The sequence below is a fragment of the Varroa jacobsoni genome, unplaced genomic scaffold (genome assembly GCF_002532875.2).
Source record: "Varroa jacobsoni isolate VJ856 unplaced genomic scaffold, vjacob_1.0 scaffold_1101, whole genome shotgun sequence".
In the NCBI taxonomy this organism is placed as follows: domain Eukaryota; kingdom Metazoa; phylum Arthropoda; class Arachnida; order Mesostigmata; family Varroidae; genus Varroa; species Varroa jacobsoni.
Window position 1 is genome coordinate 422,173 of NW_019214003.1, and position 18,700 is coordinate 440,872.

An 18,700-nucleotide genomic window follows, 5' to 3' on the forward strand; every position below is an offset into this window, starting at 1 on the left:
AAACTGTCTCCGTGCGAAAAACTAACATGAACTTGGGCGCATACGCAAGTTGTGTCATATAGTTTGTTTTTAATTATACGTATCGTTTATTATTAACAGGTAAAATCTATTCGCTTCCGTGATGTGCCGCATACTGTCGACGATGACCCTAGAAAGCACGCAACTTTTATCTGACTGAAGATATCTCTTCTTTTTTTGTATTTCAGTTGGAAATGACATTCGGTTATATAAGCAGTTATATCGGTGTGTGGACAGGTCTAAGCTTCATCGGCATCGCAGAGAAAATTTTCTCACGACTGGCAGCTCTGTATCGTGTCGATTGATTTTATTATGCAAGATTCATTAATGTCTCTACATGTACCCGTTGCGTTCAAAAGCCCTAATCAACTGAATACTCGGAATAGCGGAATTGATCCTTACAACAGTAAACGATAGTATATTTCTTGGAAATATACCTCATACGAGTATAAACTTGACAAGAAATGTATTTTTTTTCCAATAAAGGTTATCTGAAGCTGCCGTGGCATGTGCTTGGTTAGAAAATCTTTCCTTCTATGCATGCTTTTCGCTTCTGCATTAATATGTTCGACTTCTGCAGGGCAAAAAATGCAAGGAGCAAAATTAAAAGCTGAAAACTTTACGAGGTCGAGGTAACGTAGACATGAAATTTTTCAGCTAAAAAAAAACATGATACAAATAACAATGCACCAGCCAATGCATTAACTGTCTCTCTCGGAGTTTAGGCCTACGATAAAGGACCGCGTCGGGCAAACGTGATGTGCCGTCTTGATAACGCTCAGGTAAATTTGTGATGCCCAGTCGAAAACGACGATGGAAAAAGCTTGCTGTTTTACCTAAATCGCGCAGCTTTTGTATGCCAAGGGTTGTTCTTACGCGACACTCAGGCGACCCCCAATGCATATACACATCTGGTCACATTTAATAACTCGTCAGAGTAAATGCGCTCCTTCTGAGCACGTTAAAGTTCTCTTGGGGTAGTTGCTTTGCCGATTCATGTCTTTCGACACCATCCTTTCCACATCTCTTGCCTCCAAATGATATTTCAATATGGTCTAACATGGCTCGTGTGAGGCCAACTTTTCTTCGACCCCTCCGAGTGTTGTTAGCTATATTCCTGCAAGCGTTGTTTTAATTCTTCCACGTTTTCGTCCGTATGCGAGATGTGACGAATCGAACAGAACGGGAGGTGCCTTCGGGGCTTTCGTGTATCGTACTCGCCTAGTGTAAATTCGCCCTCGACGTTTAGCCCAGTCCCCAAAAACCGTTTGTATCATTAGCAAAACTTTTGAGTACTTAATTTCCTTCTTGACATGAAACATTTTTGATACTTTACTATAGTTTTCCATAAAATAAAACACAATTGAAAGCCTCTCATTTCAAAGCGCTTATAGAACAAAAAGCACCAGTTTGAATTAAGTAAAGCCATATGAGCTGATCTACGGGTTAACAACTAATTGATCATAGTCATACTTTTATCCTCTCTTCCCAGTGGTACCATATCTGGCACCTACAATCTCGTAAACAGCTGCGACTTAAAATTTAGAAAAATCCTGAAAATAGACTCTGCTTTACTACCGTATGTGAATTAGTAGGTTATTGCTATTGTTTAATAAATAATTATGCGAAATAGTAGCTAGTAAAACGCTGATCATAATTTACACGCTTTCGTAATCCAGAAAAGAGGAAACTGTGTGAGGACAATAGCTATAAGTGCAGCTTACCTGTTTACAACAAGCTACCTTCGTGGACAAACTAATGTATCGAAAGCACTAATTAAATGAACGTGGTTAGGCTTAAGAGCCTAATACGCATCCCTCTAAGGGCCTTCGCCGCAGTTACCATGAGAACAAGCGTGTCGGATATCGCTATCAGCGTTTGAAGAAGTACTGGGTGATTATCTGGAAAACCTGTTTAGCGTTATCAAAAGGATTTACCAGGGTTGAAAGCTTGATACTGGCAATCTGAAAAAACAGAGTGAAAGAAGAATTGTTTGCTGCATCAGTTGTCTCCTTCTTTGCTAGGATTTTTATTGGAAAGCCACAGTGTGTCTCCGATCAGAGTTAAACCCATACTATTCCTGTGTTCGTCCGGACAGAAGGTTCAATACATTAGCAATATGCCATCACAAAGAGATAGTTTACTAAGTTGTACTTGATTTCAAGTTCAATTTTCAAGTAGAGTTAAAATTTCCGTCAAGTATGATTTTTGCGAAAAGCTATTTTACAAAGAGAGCCATGATCGATCTTTATCGCTAACGAAGCATCTATAACTTTTAACCATAAAACAACTATAATTATCTAAAAATTAAGTTTAGATTAAACAGACATCTTGTAACGAAAATCAATCTCTAACGATCCTAGCTTCGTTCCAGAACGTCACTCTATAAAAACCGTAAAATTAAAACCCGATAATAATTTTACAGCGGCGCCGTAGACAATTTTATAGTACAAACCATATAGATACAAAATAACTTCGTTGATTTATACTAATGTACGTTCATATATTGGCGTCAAATAGGACAAAATCATAAAACGGTCAGTTTGGTCCGGCTATCTTTTTGAGCATCGTACATCGAGTATGCTGCAGCAGTACGTGAATCGATCATCAGAGGAATTGACCGTTTGAGGATGCGCTCAGACTTTGGTTAAAGTGCAAAACTCCGATTCCTGCGATGCGTGCTAACGGGAATAGTGCTATCATGACGAGAGTCAGAACATAAAAGCCCCTAACCGTACAAACAAATCTGTATATTATGGCTATGTAAGGCAATAGGCTGGCAATGACAATTTTATACGAATCACTTTTCGAAATTCAACCAAAGCGGCTATCACTGGCCACTCAAATGGATAGCATCGTCTAAAGCTTGGGCTGCACTACAGGCCTTAGTCGAGGCTTCTCTACATTTATGTTAAACTGCACCCTTTCGATGATGGCCAGGCAAACTACCGCTCATGCCTTCACGTGCCAGCACGCAGCAGATACACAGGATATAGTTATATGACTCGAATATAAAAATGTTTCGTCTACGTCCTTTTAGGCGACATACATGCATACAAAAATGGGCAAAGGATTGTGCCGGTCGAGTCATCAGATGGTGAACGTTTATATAAATACACATATGTGACGTTTTCTTGGTCACGTACCGAATCTATCGTGCAAGCCGATCGAACGTAGGGTCGATAAAGTATCATCAGCCGAACGTTACAAAACGCTTCTAGCAATGCTTATCTACCGCGATTTTGAGACTGTTCTAGATCAAGGCCCTTAGGGAGAAAGTAAAAGGCTAAATGGGAACGATTTATAAGACAATGAGCGTTCTATCGTCGAGATGCAGAAGAAGAGCCTTATTGCATGTACTGCTAATTTATCCACTAGGTAAACGGGTTAACCCTAACGAAACACCCAGAATTAGAGAATTAGAATAAAAGAAGTGAAGTTTCGTAGTAAAAAACAGATCGGGCAGTAATTGATCTAATTATTCAACTATTATTAGTATTTTTTTTAGTACTAGCTTCTACGGATTATATTAGACAATTGATGTTTCAGCAGATGGTACGTCACGGTGCACGGCGTTCTTCTGCTTTATCAGCCATTCTAATTGGCTGGCAGCCAATTTCTGTTATCTATACCTTGTTATGCCGAACTGTCAAAGTGCCTGCTTGTTCCTAAGACGACATGCAACAGCGCTATCCTCTGTCATGCTGAGACTCCGGGATTGTTGGAACTAAGGGTGTACGCACACAGAAAAAATGATCAGATGTTCTAGTTGTTTTACTTTGAGCCTGATTAAATGTTGAAGTTTCATCACATGATCCAACACATGTTCGATCGTTGCTCATAAGTAATATCAGCTTTTTGCTTTGCTTTGGCGGAACCTTAGCCTTACCGGTGGCGTTGATGGCAATGTTTTCTATTAAAAAGACCAACGATCGCTGGTTTGAGTTCCGCCAACGACATAGAAATACTGCATAATTTTGTGTGTAAAGAATATCAACTATACTATCTTCCCACGGGCAACCTTCTACGAACCTATTCCCGGGGGAAGCAAATTCGATTACCAAGTGTTGTTTAATTCTACAGTGTACACTTTTATGTCGAACGAAACCTTCCGATCAGAAACGCCCGAAGGCTGGACAAAATCTTTGAATATGTGTGCTCGTCATCGATCGTCCACCAGCGATCGCTAACACCCTGAATAGACCGTTGATCATTCCATGTCCGTGTACTATATTCGTTATTGTGGCCGATCGCTTCCCATAATATAAAAGTGGTCTTAATAACTGGCTAGAAAAAGATAGGCAGATCCACTGTACCTAACGGAATTAAGCAGCGTTCCTACGAATGAATCCGCTAACAAATATGTCAAAGAGTTCGATTTCATTTCGATAGTGTACTTACCGTCTAAAGAAATATCCTAGCTCAATTTTTTAAAAAAGTAATTTCCAAAAATTCTCCTATTCAGGGTAAAACGATCAACTCATTGCAGAGTACAGTTTTAAGGTGTGCAGCTTTTGGTCGACTACAAATATAAATCAGCATAGTTCGTTCAGTAAAAAAAAAGATAATAGGTTCATGTCGGCACATTGTAAAATCCCTACAATTACATGATTTTTTATTTTTTTGTCCCGCTCGGTTTTGGGCTGATGACACGTCTTATAATATATGATCATAGCTAGAAGGAAATGTTTCGGGAAATTGATGATTTTACAATTATAGCATATTTTTCCGATGGCAAGCTGAAACCAACTACGATAGCGATTAGCAACAATTGCTTTACGGTCACTATAGCTATATAAAGCGCTTAAGCTAGTAATTTTTCTGTACAGGGCTTAATTTTAGTAAGTAGTAAATGTGCTTCCAAGCATACTTCGACTATAGCTTTTATTTTTGCTACACGACGTCTCAACGAACGCCAAAAACGAATCGTCCCTATTTCAAATGTGCTAATTTTCTTGGCCGAAGATCGTTATAATGAGTTTCTATTAGCCAACCCTTTCATCCCTTTTTCTTAGCCAAACAACATTTATAGTACACGCCGGCAGAAACGACCGTATGAGCATTCTTTTCATATTTTCCCCCTGAACATCTACATTTAGCTTGTCTAAATCAAGCGGGATGTTTTGTTTTTTGCACCCTCGTATTTGAATTTAGTAGGAAATAATGCAACTCATCGATTTGAATGCTCGTTTCGTATGCATGCCTACCTATGAATGATTGCCTACAGACTAGGATAGCCGAAAATCATGAGCAAAAACAGATAAGTAGCTATTCTTTTAACTATTTGCAGTTTTTATTTTTTTTTTGCCTATTACTGGTTTATTGTCCTATGTTAAGCACTCTATTTGGAAACAACACAAGTAGAAATGAATCAAGGTGGAGAGGAAATGTCGGGGCAGTGCCCATGACGGGCAAGCAGGAGACCGGGCGGGAAGTATAGATAATCTCCTTTGTTTCGACCGGCCCCTGCCTAACCCCTATACACGTTTCCCCTCGCAGCGGCGTGCTGAGAATAATTAATAATAACACGATAATACGGCTCAGAATGAATAGAATAATGCTGATGTATAATTAATTATTTGTTTTATACATTCGGGTATACGAATACGCCAACTGTACACACAAGGACCCAGCTAGTGTCAATAAAAGACGTGTATTTAGCATAGCAAGGCACAATAAAGGACGAAGTAATGCAAGAAGGACTAAAAGCTAACAACCAAGGCACAATAGAGGACGAAGTAATGCAAGAAGGACTAAAAGCTAACAACCAAGACGCAATTTAGAAATTCCTCTATTGACCCTATGTAGTCACTGTAATTATGATCAACGTACTAGGAACATTTCGTTGAACGAAGCGAAGCGGTCGGTATGAGTTGGAAGGATTTTTCGTGTAGTAGTTTTTGATAGCCTGCGGGTCAATAGTTTACGGAAATGGTAATTTGGTAATGGTAATAAAGCAAAACTTCGGCAGTGTTGTGCGCGAGATACATTACGATCACTTTTTTTTTTTATCAGGGCATTGTCTTAGAAACCTACATATACTAACAACAATAACTATCATTGACTCGCATGTTGGTGCCGCTCATGGTGGGCAACGTAATATAAGACTAAAAAGATTCCATGATCTGTCGATATCACGAAAAAAAAACGCTTTGTCTTGTTCGTCTTTTAGACGTTAATTTCCCAAAGCTTTTAATCTCCGTGATATCTCCGGATAAATTTGCCGTGTCATGATGCTTGTTCTTACATAGTTATGGCATTAGTTGTTTTACTTTGGCAACAAAAAAGACGTCGTGCAGAAAAGCGTTCCAACTGCACGATATTTCTCCTCCTTCCTAGGTCTTTCTACATTGCTGTATAGCTTGTTATGCAAGTAAATATCAAGCTGCCTGGGCAACGATGACGGGTTCATGTATATCTGTTGGTTGGTGCGTATAATGTATCCAATGATCCCATCAAGACAAACATCACTATTTACTTGGTCGTTAGTGAATCATCATGCGTCTTCCGCCTCTCTAACTCTGTCCTAGGTGTATACTGTAGCAAATGGCAACAAAGGCTACGTGAGTAGCGCCGCCATTAGTTTAGAGTGAGCCTGGCTGGTCAAACCAATCTGAAGGGCCCTAATGTAAGCCACCGTCCAGATGAATCACACGATTCGCTCGCTTTTTTTTCTTCCTAGACCCTAGCTCCCACTAAATGTAAACGAACAACGTGTGCTCTACCATCGCACTACTTCTCTTCCGATCCTTCGGTCTTCTTAGCCTTGGCAGGCTTCTTAGCCTTCCTTTCCTGTAGAAAACGGGTGGCACATTAAAAACAACGACCTTCACGCTTGGCTTCATTGATAGGGCCGTCGCTCTGGCCCGATCATATCGTCCACCTGACAATGTAGCTTTACTTGGTCGGACCCTGAGCAAACATTTAAGCAAGCACGCCGATGATAGGGAGCAAACAACGTGTAATGCAGTTGCAACCTTCTCCTAACAGGTGGGAGACTTTGCGTTATTTTGGCTGCTGCTGGTAGTTTTGCTATTAACGTTCCGTTCACTGAGAATGTTACTGCCGAGATTTCTCCTCTAAATTGCTACTACAACAGCTTATAGGGCATTGTTAGGTTAGGTATACAAGAGAGCTCGTCCTATGTACAGCACAATACGAGATGAGTATGCGATGGTGTACGGAATCAGTTTTGTGAACCGAAGCGCGGATTAGTAGTGCCGGATGGCCGCCGGGTGGGAGAAGGACTCGTCGACCCAGAACAGCCTACATAGCTATCGTCACTCAGAAGATTGCTGTCGGAGGGTTCAGCTGATGATGACGGTTATAATGGGTTATCCCGAGTGGATCGAAAGATTCTCCAGGTTCTTTCTTTATTGCCTCTCGTGAGTTCGTCGTTCTGTTCGTTACTGCAGCAGCACTAACATCGAGGTCGGCAGCTTGCTGGAATAGCAGTAGAAGTGCCTAAGTATGATTAAGCTTCGGTCCAACATCCAGCTGCTGCTGCTGCTACTATTGGCGATGGAGGAACGAGTGGTGCTGAGACCTCTCTGATGAATCTCCGCGAGAACAGCTACCTTCTGGCGAAGTCGCCAATTACAAGAAGGTATAACATGAAGGACATGAAATGAGGAAGAGGGTCATGGGGCAACGTAGCAAAGAAAGAGCTCATGGTCGCGAGCTTGCTTGACGTAATAGGAAAGCGAAAGTGCTGACCGAGAATACAGCAGAGAAGGCTAGGGTCAAAATGGAATTTTTGGCAGACCTATTTCATCGCAGCTCGTTCTTATCCCAAAAACCCTGTAGATGAACCTTTTCGACTGCGCTCATAGCACAATAATCATTGCAGTGCACTACTTCTCACAAGCATACTCTTTATAAGGTATGAGAAAAGTGCGTACGAAGTTCACGGGTGGGGGGGGGGGGGTTTCGAAACCTTTTTCATATTGAAAACTAAACGCAGGTTTTGAATATCTCTGTGCTGTCTCTTCCATTACCGTTCATGTTTGTCTAGACTTCAAATGAGGTTGGCAAGTCTACCGTTTGGAATTGATTCGCTGAAATCATCAGTTTGATTTATACTATTAACGGACTTTCTTAGCCCGGCAAAGCATGTTAAAAACACGTAGGAGTTTTTTTTTGCTTATTGCAAAAGGCATATGTTTAGATTTGTTGTTTGTTCACAGGACGCCTTAGCAGTTAATTATAATTTGCAGCTTTCTGTTGGAATTATGCATAAAATTTTTGGGAGGGTTTTTAACTTGCGAATCCTTCGAACGCTCTGCTCATTATCCTATCCAACATATCAAACAATTAGAGGCGTTCAAGTGGTTGGATAAGTGCATATTAGTCATTATGACATGATCATGGAGAAGAAACATATTTGGAAACTCACGTGCTACGAGGCCGGGCACCATAACAGTGAAGTCCAAGAGTCCTTAAATGTGAAACCTATGGAGCACTTCAGGCCAAGAGATCCAAAAGTCCGTAATATTCACGTACTAATTCAACTTGCTTTCAAAATGCACAAACTAAGCAGGTTTGCTCTTATTATGTACAAAAATTCGCTAATACCATGAGAAGCGATACATTTAGTCATTGCATTCGTCTCTAATAATTTTTATATAACCGAAATCATTTTTTGCTGCCTTCTCTTTAAATTAGCTGAACAGTAGCCTGGAAAGATTCTTTCCTTAAGAATACCAAGACAAATATTCTCTGCTTCTAATTACGCAAGCAGTGCCGCGCGATTTAAGCTCTTTCCGCACACATTACTGATTAATATCCAATTTAATGATCTCGGCATTACGGCAACTGTATCTCCTTGTGTCGGCTGCATCGTTAGCCAGACCGACGTCTGCTGCCTTACCTTTAAAGGTGTCCAATCGCTTTAATGCCTCAAGCCATTGTTCTGTGCTATGCGATCTCGTCTTTCTCTCCTTCCTTCCAGAATTCCCTCTTTTTTTGCAACAAGGTTCTCACAGCTGAGTGATACAACGTATCATCAAACTCAGATAACATGCTCTTGCTCGCACCCCCGTTGCCTGCTCCGCACGATGGACGTTTTTCGCTCGTGACGTTTTTCCTCGTAAATTTCCTTTTGATTTTCATCCACCCTTTTTTCTTGTCCTTTTCTTGTTCTTTTCCCATTGCTTTCTTCTTTTTTCCCAAGCGCGTTTATTCCTGCTGCCAACACGCACTTTGACCCATGGAGACACACACATACACCGAAAGGCAGTATCGTCTCCCTTTTGACACATCCTGCTGCTGTTGCAACCACTACATACAAAGCCAGTGTATATACACCTATATGTGTGCCCGCAAGTACTAGCTATAATAGAAAAGTCTAGTTCCCTGCGGACCAGGCTCGGGCACGTTAGCTTTGAAAGTAACTTTCGATCTTTGTTTCTGATATGCCCGTTGCCCTCAAGGGTTGGGGCAAACCGGGCCGCATCTCGTACGCCAGGGTGCTGAGGTGGCGATAGGACAATATCTGCGCACTGCGCAACCGAGGGACACCGGGTCAGAAGAAAACAAGGGGAAAGGTGGGGAAAGAGAAGTGATATGAAGGAAACAAGATTCTTTTGGGGTTTACCCTATTCCACTAAAGCGACAAGCTACTATAGCGGTCGCTCTGGCTACCCACCATTTTTTTAAAGATTTCAAACGTTTCTCAGAAGCTGCCAACGTGTAAGGTCTGATGCGAGATTGATATCAAAATTCCGCGAGGAATTATTCGCATTTCAAAAAAGCGAGAGGAGTAACGAGGGGGCGACGCCGAGTCACCAAGGCCAAGTCAAGGAGCGGACGGTTGCTACCGTCAAGGTAGCAGCTCTCAGGTCGGTTCAATGTTCGGGTGAACCGCAACGACTTCCCATTACTTCTGCAACGAGTCGGTTGGTTCAGAAAAAGACGATGACGCGTGTGTGCGTGTCGTCGCGAACGCCGTCTCCCCCAGAGACGTGCCTGAGCTTGGCCTGCTCTGATGGAACACTGTTTTTTTCTCAGTTGTGACATGACTTATACAGGTATATTAGGCTGTGCGGTATGAAACGTGACAAACATTAATCTCATATATCAAAATGATGTTTTTTTTATAGCGGTGAGACATTCGACGCTTTCGAAAACGCATTCGAACCGTACTTGTACTCTTTGAAATCCGAAATCACTCGCTTAGATGTCGTGATTCGGGCTGCTAGCTAACGAAGTATAGTAAGCCATTGAAAATCGGAAAATTCTTGTGGTTCATAAATATGAGTTCTACTTTCGAACCACAGTGGCCACAGCGGCTCGCTATGTAACACTTGGATTCGGTGAGGCTTCTACTATTAGGAACGCGGTCGTTTGTACCAAAATTCCGAAAGGGAAATTTTGGACTTGAAAATAAGTTTCGCTTTAGACGCCTGACAAACATGAAGACCGAAGAGTTAAGAGCTGTAGTAGAAGCCGACTCATCTTAAGGTACACGGCTGTTAGCCGCGATGATTCAGATTAAAAAGATTAAGTAAAGACCATATGTGTACAATCCAGTTTAATAAATAAGGTTAAAAATAGTACAAATGGCAGCTCTGTGATTTAAGTGAGGATCGAGGACAAGGACACATCCTTCGCTCCGTTCTACGGTTATGATCGTAACTGAACTGTGACTTGTGGGAAAATTGATTTTTTATGGTAATTGCAGATGGTAATATCAATGGATGGATATAGATGAAGCGGCAGGATATCACCCTAGAGAAAACGTATACCTGCAAAGGCTTCTGCTGTGTATTTAATGGTCTAGTGTAGGTGTTATAAACAACGGCTTCATGAGCCCTGGTTTTTTGTTACTACTGTCAATAATTGCAAAAAATGATAAAAAAAAAAGTCGCCATTAAGCAGTCTACATTAGTGGGCAGAGGCAGTCCACTCCTATTGCACGGTAACGTAAGAATTAAAATGACAAAAATACAGAAGTTACAGTGTGAGACCTCCTGTCATCTATTATCTACCAAGAAGTACCACTATTTCTTAAGCTCGACAAACTCCTTCATTTCTATTTCTAATAGCTAATTCACTTCTCAACATCATGCCGAAATTTATTTTCGAAAACTCGTAAACTCTCGTACTTTAAGCCTTTACAACACTGAAATATATAAGCTACCGCCCAAATGGTAGATTATAGATAATAATGGTGCATACTTCAATTGCAAATAAAATAAGTCTGCAAAAAGTTCCGGTTTGCGCTATTACGTATTATACTGAACAACCTAATATATAAACATTATCTATTCTTTTTTTGTATTTCATATTAATTTAAATGTGTGACATGTCTGTAAGTAGAAATTACGCCTTTGAGCGGTAGATGACTTTAAATATAACTAGAGTCTGCAATTTTGGCTAACATGCGTGCAGACAAACACGCATTATGATCTTAAAGTTCTAAAAGAAGACCCTCATAATTTAAATCGTACACGATTTGGTTAATTGCGTAGAGTAAGAGCTGATTTTCAGCTCTGGGATCAAAAGAAGTACCTCTTGCAAGGAAGACCGGAGCTAGGCATATTGAAAATATGTTTTGACTCTATCTACAATTTGAAGGGACAAAAAAGTGAGAGAATAGAAATATTTTCACGTGGACTCAATGAAGATTGAAGAAGCTTGTGCGATATGGACCAATATAATGCAAATATAACCATCCCTCAACAGGGTGACATACGAAAAACAAGAAGATTAAAGACTTCGCCTAAGATGAGCTATAGCAAGCTACTGGGGTTTCTAAGCGGCAGGAAACGCTAAATCTGTTGTGCACAAGTATTTGAGAAGGATAATGCAGTGCGACAAAACGTGAATCTAGACAAAAGAAGAGTTCAATAGACCTTTGAAGAACAATCGGGAAACGTAGCTGCTCCATATCTTAAACGTCGAGGTGGCGATTGAACCGCGTCCTTCGGACATTAATCCCGAGCTCATAGGCGAAGAAGGTTTTTAGAAAAGATGCATTGCTGAACAGTGACAGCCTGCGCAAAGTAAGGACATCCAATAAAGCAAGTTTCGTTAAACCTAAGGCGAGCTTGCTTTAGTATAATGTATCGGCCAGATAATGTCAAAGCAAAGGCCCCACTAAGAACACCAAGTACCGTTTGAGTCTAATGAGGAAGACGCTTCAAATGGTTATTGTGGAACATATCGCACTACGATTACGTAAAATAATGGCAAAAAAACAGGGGTATTGTAGTTCAGTTTCTGCTCGTCTCTACACCGCAGACTTCCTCAATGGCGCATGGCAAATTTAAAGTGCTATAGGCTTTTCATGATTACATTTCAATGATGCTTCAAGTTCTATTTACTGGGCTATCAGTGGGTAGAGGTGAGTTTGCTTGCGTTCTGAAGCACGTTTAATATGGATTTTCTGCCTGAAAATCGTTTTGTCAAACCACGAGGGAGTAAGGTACAGCTGCTTTTTTTTACAGCTGAACATATCGGTAAATAATTTATACGAAAGTTTTAATAATGATAGTCTATGGCTTGCTGAACCTTCAAAATATAGCAAAAGTGTGATTTGTAATTGATTATCTACTATTTAATACACCTTAATAGTTTTTCCCCTGTGTTAAATAAATGCTACTCAAAAATAGTTTCTCCATTATCTTATCTTTGGACCAGATACGTTGAGACCAGCAGTTCGTTCTCTTTTAGCTGCAACGTCAAATTTTACAATTATAATAGACACTGCGTGAACGATATCTTGACCCTAAGACAGCTGCGTTTAGCCGTACGCCTTCAGGACGTTGCCACTACGTATTGATCTATCGCCCCTTCTTTACTGTCAACATAGCGATTTTCTCGAAACGGCTTAAGTCCATTTCCTTACCAGCCATCACTACTTATTTCGTGCAGCAAAATAGGTAACACCGTTTTACATTTAAGTACAATATTTATCTTCAATAGTTTCTGTGGCGCCTATTCCAGAAACAGTCAGACACTCAAGTACATGCTGGTCTCGACGCCCCACCAATGTTCCCCCAGGTTTTTCTCTGTGCGGTGGGCGGCTGCAAGTTGCAGCGTGCAACCAGATGAGTATTGCCCGTTTTCACCTCTGCAATGGAGCTCATTTATTTTTCAGACACTGAGGTGACCGAAGTTGGATAAGTTGATAGGCTGAATTTTCTGCAGGTTTCCACCGAGCTGCTCTGCTCTGCCTTTCATCTGATTCGACTTTAATCAGCTTTTTTAGCCATCTTAATGCCGCGCATATGAGACAAAAAAAAATATAGAGAGATCTATTTGCTTTAGACACTGCACTCCATATAAAAGAGCATGCACAGAGTGGTATATGGCGAACGATCTTCATTCATTTAGTGAATTTTATCTTGAAGTTTGGGAACATATACGTGAAGCAGACGAATAGTTCATGATAGAAGACTAAGTGGGTAGAAATTTTTGGTGGGATCTACACGCTTTGTGGTTGAATCCTTGTAGGGTGGATTTGTTACATTCATGTATTTGTTCTGTTTTGTTTTATATTTATGTGCCTACTTGTCTAATAAACTTTATCCTGCAATAGAGGTTTTGTTTCTTCTATAACTATTGTACTTTCAGGACATAGCTTAGAAGTGAACGTTCACTTGAATTTAATCGTCGTGCAAAACTTGAATAAGGTAAGCGATATCTATTGATTCGAAATCACGATCGATAGTCTAAAGGATTTTATGTAATTTACAATTTAGGAACTATGACTGAAAAAGAAACGCTTCAACTTCAAAAACACACAATGGTAAGTAGCCATCAATTACATCAGCGACAATTCAACTGCAGGTAATCAAATATGTGGCTTGGTACATTTCAGTTATGTACGGTATAATCCATATCCCCGAGTTTCTTAGTGTTAATACCTGCCGTTAACTATTGTTAGGTGGACCTGCTCAGAGAACACACAGGGTAGAGACAGAGCTGGCTCAAGGTGACTGATCCTGCTCACTGGTGATGAGACAACTATGCATAATTTGCTACGGTATAGCACCTTTTATCCAAAGAATTAATCATGTTTATGCAGCGTTTGGGCTCAATGTCTAAAAGCGGCCTGCTGCATCTAACTTTTCCGACTTTGGTGGCCCCAATAAGAACAAGTTCTATCGACAGGAACTTGTCAGCGTTAACAGGAACAAGGCGGACGTGATAGGGTACTAAGTAAGAGAAACTGCAGGGTAGAAAATGAAACGTATAAGCAAACCTTTTTGCTCTTTAGGCTTTTCTGGCACAGGAAAAAGACTTGTGCCGTCCTTGCTTCGATAGCGAAGACGTTGTTAGCGTTGTACCTATTCGACGTGTGTACGGCGTTTCACCGTCTCGTTAAGTGTGAGTTATGTGCCCCTGTCGATCGTAAGCCATTTATACAACCAGGTCGCGTATCGCCCGAACAGGTACTTTTCCCTCACCTATTTGTAGTTAGTGGTTCGCCTCGTTCGCTCACATACTGTTGGCACGCGCACCAGCGAAAGGGCTTCAACTGATGAATAATTTCCGCTTAAGTCAAACGTAATCAGTTCGATTTCAATAACAAACCCCACGCGCCTTCTTCTGCCTTTACCGGTTACCCCATTCTTAAGATACAGATAATCGTACATAATTCATAGATATGCCTATACAATAAGCGTATGTGTTACCGTGCCCGATATACAGAGATGAAGAGAGGAACTGAAAGCAGATGACTGGCGGTGTTAAAGGACCAACGAGAGCCCCTTTTGTTTTTCCTATTGACGATAATCGTTCGTGAGCACTCGCTCCTATTCCTCCCAGTAAGTGATCTAAAAGTAGGTTTGTTTCGGAGATATATAATTGACGATGAAAGAATAGCGAGGTAAGCCAACAAGTTAGCCTCAACGCGCTGTGTCGACATCGTAGCTTCGCGTGCTTGAATCCCTCCAACCGGCCCCACTGATGCAGGCAAAGCAACTAGGCAACGTCAGTCTAGATCATAGAAACAGTAGTATGAGAACAGCGAGAACAAGATGAATTAATCACTATAATGGGCAATTTAGAATGAGGGGTGGGTCTCTACAGTAAAACCCCCCGACGCACGACAACATCAGTGTATAATAGTGGGTTTTTACATAAGGTAAGAGGTTGGCTGGGTGGTAGGCAGAAACTTGTTGAAACAAATTATTGTTTCGAATACAAAGGTTTAGATTATCAGCATGTTAGAGAATATGGTATATTTCGTGCGAAGAGAATGTATGATCCCTATATAACATTCTGCGAGTCATCTATTCACCTATGTGAGACATCCGACACATTAATTTATTTTCTTCGGACCTTTTCGGAAGATTTTCGGGAGCCTTTCTCGCATGGTCCGCCATTTCTGTGGTAAGCTTCTAAATGAGCAATGACAAGTATTCGTACTGGGGAACAAGTTTCGTCTATAATGAAGCACCTTCAGCTCAGCCCGGCCGCCTGACGCAGATAAATTAACCACGACGGCCATTTGTCAAGAGTTTTTTTAGCATATTTTTTGCTTTCCACCAGTACTTTCAAGGGTCGTTTGCCTATTTACAATGCTTAGTTATACACACCATTAATAGACCGTTGTCGACTCAAATAGGAAATTTACAATACTAAGGGCATAGTATTTATCTATAGTCAAGCAGCGGATTTCGAAGTACATCAGATAATTTAACCTTTCTCAGATCGAAATGACTAGGGTGTTCAGGTGATGTAAATGCTGGTTTTGCGATTATCCTGTCGGCTGGTTATTTTTATATACTAGGAGATGACTAGTCATCTCACTAAAAAGACTTGACTCTGAAATAGATCCTTTGATACAAGCGTGTTGCACATTGTGGGTCACGAACTAAACGTTTCGAATTTATGTTGGGTACTGCTGTTAAGCATTGTTTAAAAATGTAAGTCATCGGTCGTTTTAACTTTTAAGCATCGAGAAGGTTTTTTTGTTAGGATTTACAAATCGCTCACCGTCGAAGGTATAACAGGGTCATAAGTAGTCCCTATTTGGGTCTCTTGAGAAAGATTAAAGCATAGACTCAGTCATCTGGCATACGAAACGCAGCGGTACCACGGAAAATTTTGTAACGCAATGTAAATTCGTTTAAACTTTTATGGAAAGCACTTCGAATAATTTGGTTAAATGAATTTTATGACAGACGTCACAAACTAAAGGACAGAAACTATCAACTTTTTTTACACACTAAGCACAACGATGTTACTAGCAAAGTGCGATGGTTAACCTTTTTATGGTGGTTTTAAGTCTGAATATACTATTATCTGAACTAGAAAATTATTGTTTACACAACTCTAGCACTCATTGTGATAGTTTAGTTTTACGGGATCTAGCCTATACTGTACATAGGTGTAGGCCTATCGCAGATAATTTTATGCTTAGTTTGGATCATGTGAAATTTCCAGGCTTACAAATTGGGCCAGGACATATTATGAGCAAACGAGAGTTAAGCTGGGTGCCACCCTTGAAAGCGGCTGTGGGTTAGTGCTGTTTGGCATAAGCAGAATCAGACAAGCTAAATTTTATCTGAATTGGATGGTAACGGGAAGATGTTTTTCTAGAATAAACAGCTTTTTTTCGTTTGGGAACATGTCAGTGACCATAAGTGAATTGCATATGAATAGTCCTTCCGTTGTTGACTATTACACGTACCAACCGCAAAGCACGTAAGGAAAAATTGTCCTCTTATACTTGTCCCTCTTTGGACGCATGTGTTTCACCGTGGAACTTGAGTTACCACTCTTAGCTTTGTTTTAGCTGAAGGGTAAGCTGCCCAGATCGCCATGCCCATATGTAAGCAAGAATGGCCACGACGGGCGCTTTACGATAATAGGGCAACGGCTGAGATTATAATGTCAATTAGTTTCTCTATATAAAAGTACCAGATAAAGCAAATGCTAATCAGAAGATCCCGGCCTATTCGTTTGGAAAGCTTACGAAGGAGTTACTGCTCACACGAGAAAACGCTAATAATATGTATGGTCAAAAGAAAATAACGACAAAGAGCATTCTACCGGTAGTAAAACAACGACTCTTTAAAGATAGTTTCGTTTGAAAACCATTTACTTGACATGACGTCAAGCCATTTACTTGATAATGTGTATGACGAATGATGGAAACGTTAGCAATTGATTTCACTATCGAAATTGTTAAAGGCACTGTTTTCTAGCGGTTTTTATAAAAACAGGGGGCGACTAACCTGTAATTTAACTGATTTCAGCTTAAAGATGTTCTCTACTCATACTTTTTGTTGAGATTATATACGAGAATCGCTCTATGAGAGTTTTGCAAAAATTGAAACTATATTTATAGATAAAGACTAGCGTCATTTTGGTATGGCGATTTCAAGTTTTTGATTTTTTTTTTTTTAAAAATTAATGCGTTCAGATCTTTTTCGACCACAAACATATTTGGCTCGAAGTACGCTTGATCCTATTTAGCAGCTCCTTTTTGTAGAGGTGATTTAATACGCCCGACAATTGAAGGGATTTTCTCACAAAATGCAGTTACAGGTATATAATATACCCACCTGTGATCACTATTGTTTTAAGGGTCACATCATTAAACCCAGGAGATGATTATAGCCGTAATGGAATATAATTCCAATCAGTCCAGTTGTAATGGCTCATTTCGAGGAGTATAGGCGCTATAGGTACCCAACGGCGTTCTCCTAGAAATGGAGGGAAACATCTATTTTGGTCAACTTAGTAAAATTAAATCTGTCCAATTCATTGGTGCATACTGATCATTAGAGTTGCAAATAACTATGGTGTATAAAATTGGCTTTGAATTGGGAAATCTCTGCTGAAACTACAGTATTATTATACCAGTCAATATGTGCTGTCGATGCAGCATAGGATAAATGTAGGGTGACTATTGAGACCTTAGTAGAATGGCTAGCCAATGTTCATTTCGCTATTTCGATATTTCGCATATTTCGATAATTCGACATCATGTTTCCCTTATTTCTTATAATTCCTATCTACGAACCCGTTTCATTTCGGCTACAACAGCCAAAGGGCACTTCTAAACCCACTCGGTGCATCACCCTTAGGCAAACCAACATGTCCGCCCTCCGACGAAAAGCTGCGACGTCTTGTGACGACGAGTGTCCCGTTAGGCTCCCTAAATGCTATCCGCTAAAGCCTGCCAGTTGAATGCAGACGGATAAAGCCGCAGGTGCCGTGTCGCATAATCCATGGCTACTAACGCGTGAGAATGGAAGCACCCGCTGAAAGGCCCTATTAGGTCCAGTCAGTGCGAACGGATGATCTGGGGAAGTCTTTTCCTAGTGTATTCAAAACACGTACATGTATAAAGCTTGAATGAGTGAAGACACTACACTCTTAAACGATCTTGAGAGCCTGAGAAATTTGCGAATCCGGGGCGGTCATCTATTAGTTGTACGTGTCCCTCAAATTCCGGCTCGTTCAATTTCATGTTAGCGTCAAATATTGAAAGTTTTTGCGCCTGCATAACTGTATAGAAGTTTTCTCCGGCATGCCAAGTTGACATGTTAATTTCGCGAGCCCAACTGATGTCTGGTAAAGCAACCTGCTAAAAAATATTCTTATCATTATCGAACCTATATACTTAGTATTATTATTGTTTATTGGCCATTTTCCCGTCGAGACTGCAGGTTTTAAGCAAAATGACACACCAACGCTGTGGTGGCAGGTGGCAAAACTA

The 18,700-nt window shown here is 40.6% G+C and overlaps 1 protein-coding gene across 2 annotated transcripts in view; it reads left to right on the plus strand.

Moving 5' to 3' along the window:
- The window catches only part of LOC111266600 (uncharacterized), a 94,291-nt gene extending 93,772 nt beyond the window's left edge, over nt 1-519 (plus strand). For both annotated transcript variants that reach the window (XM_086970965.1, XM_022844212.2), the window contains one exon: nt 207-519. In XM_086970965.1, the coding sequence (XP_086827091.1) occupies nt 207-323 (117 nt within the window). In that variant the 3' untranslated portion in view covers nt 324-519. The remainder of the gene's footprint in view (nt 1-206) is intronic.
- The last annotated feature ends 18,181 nt before the right edge of the window (nt 520-18,700 follow it).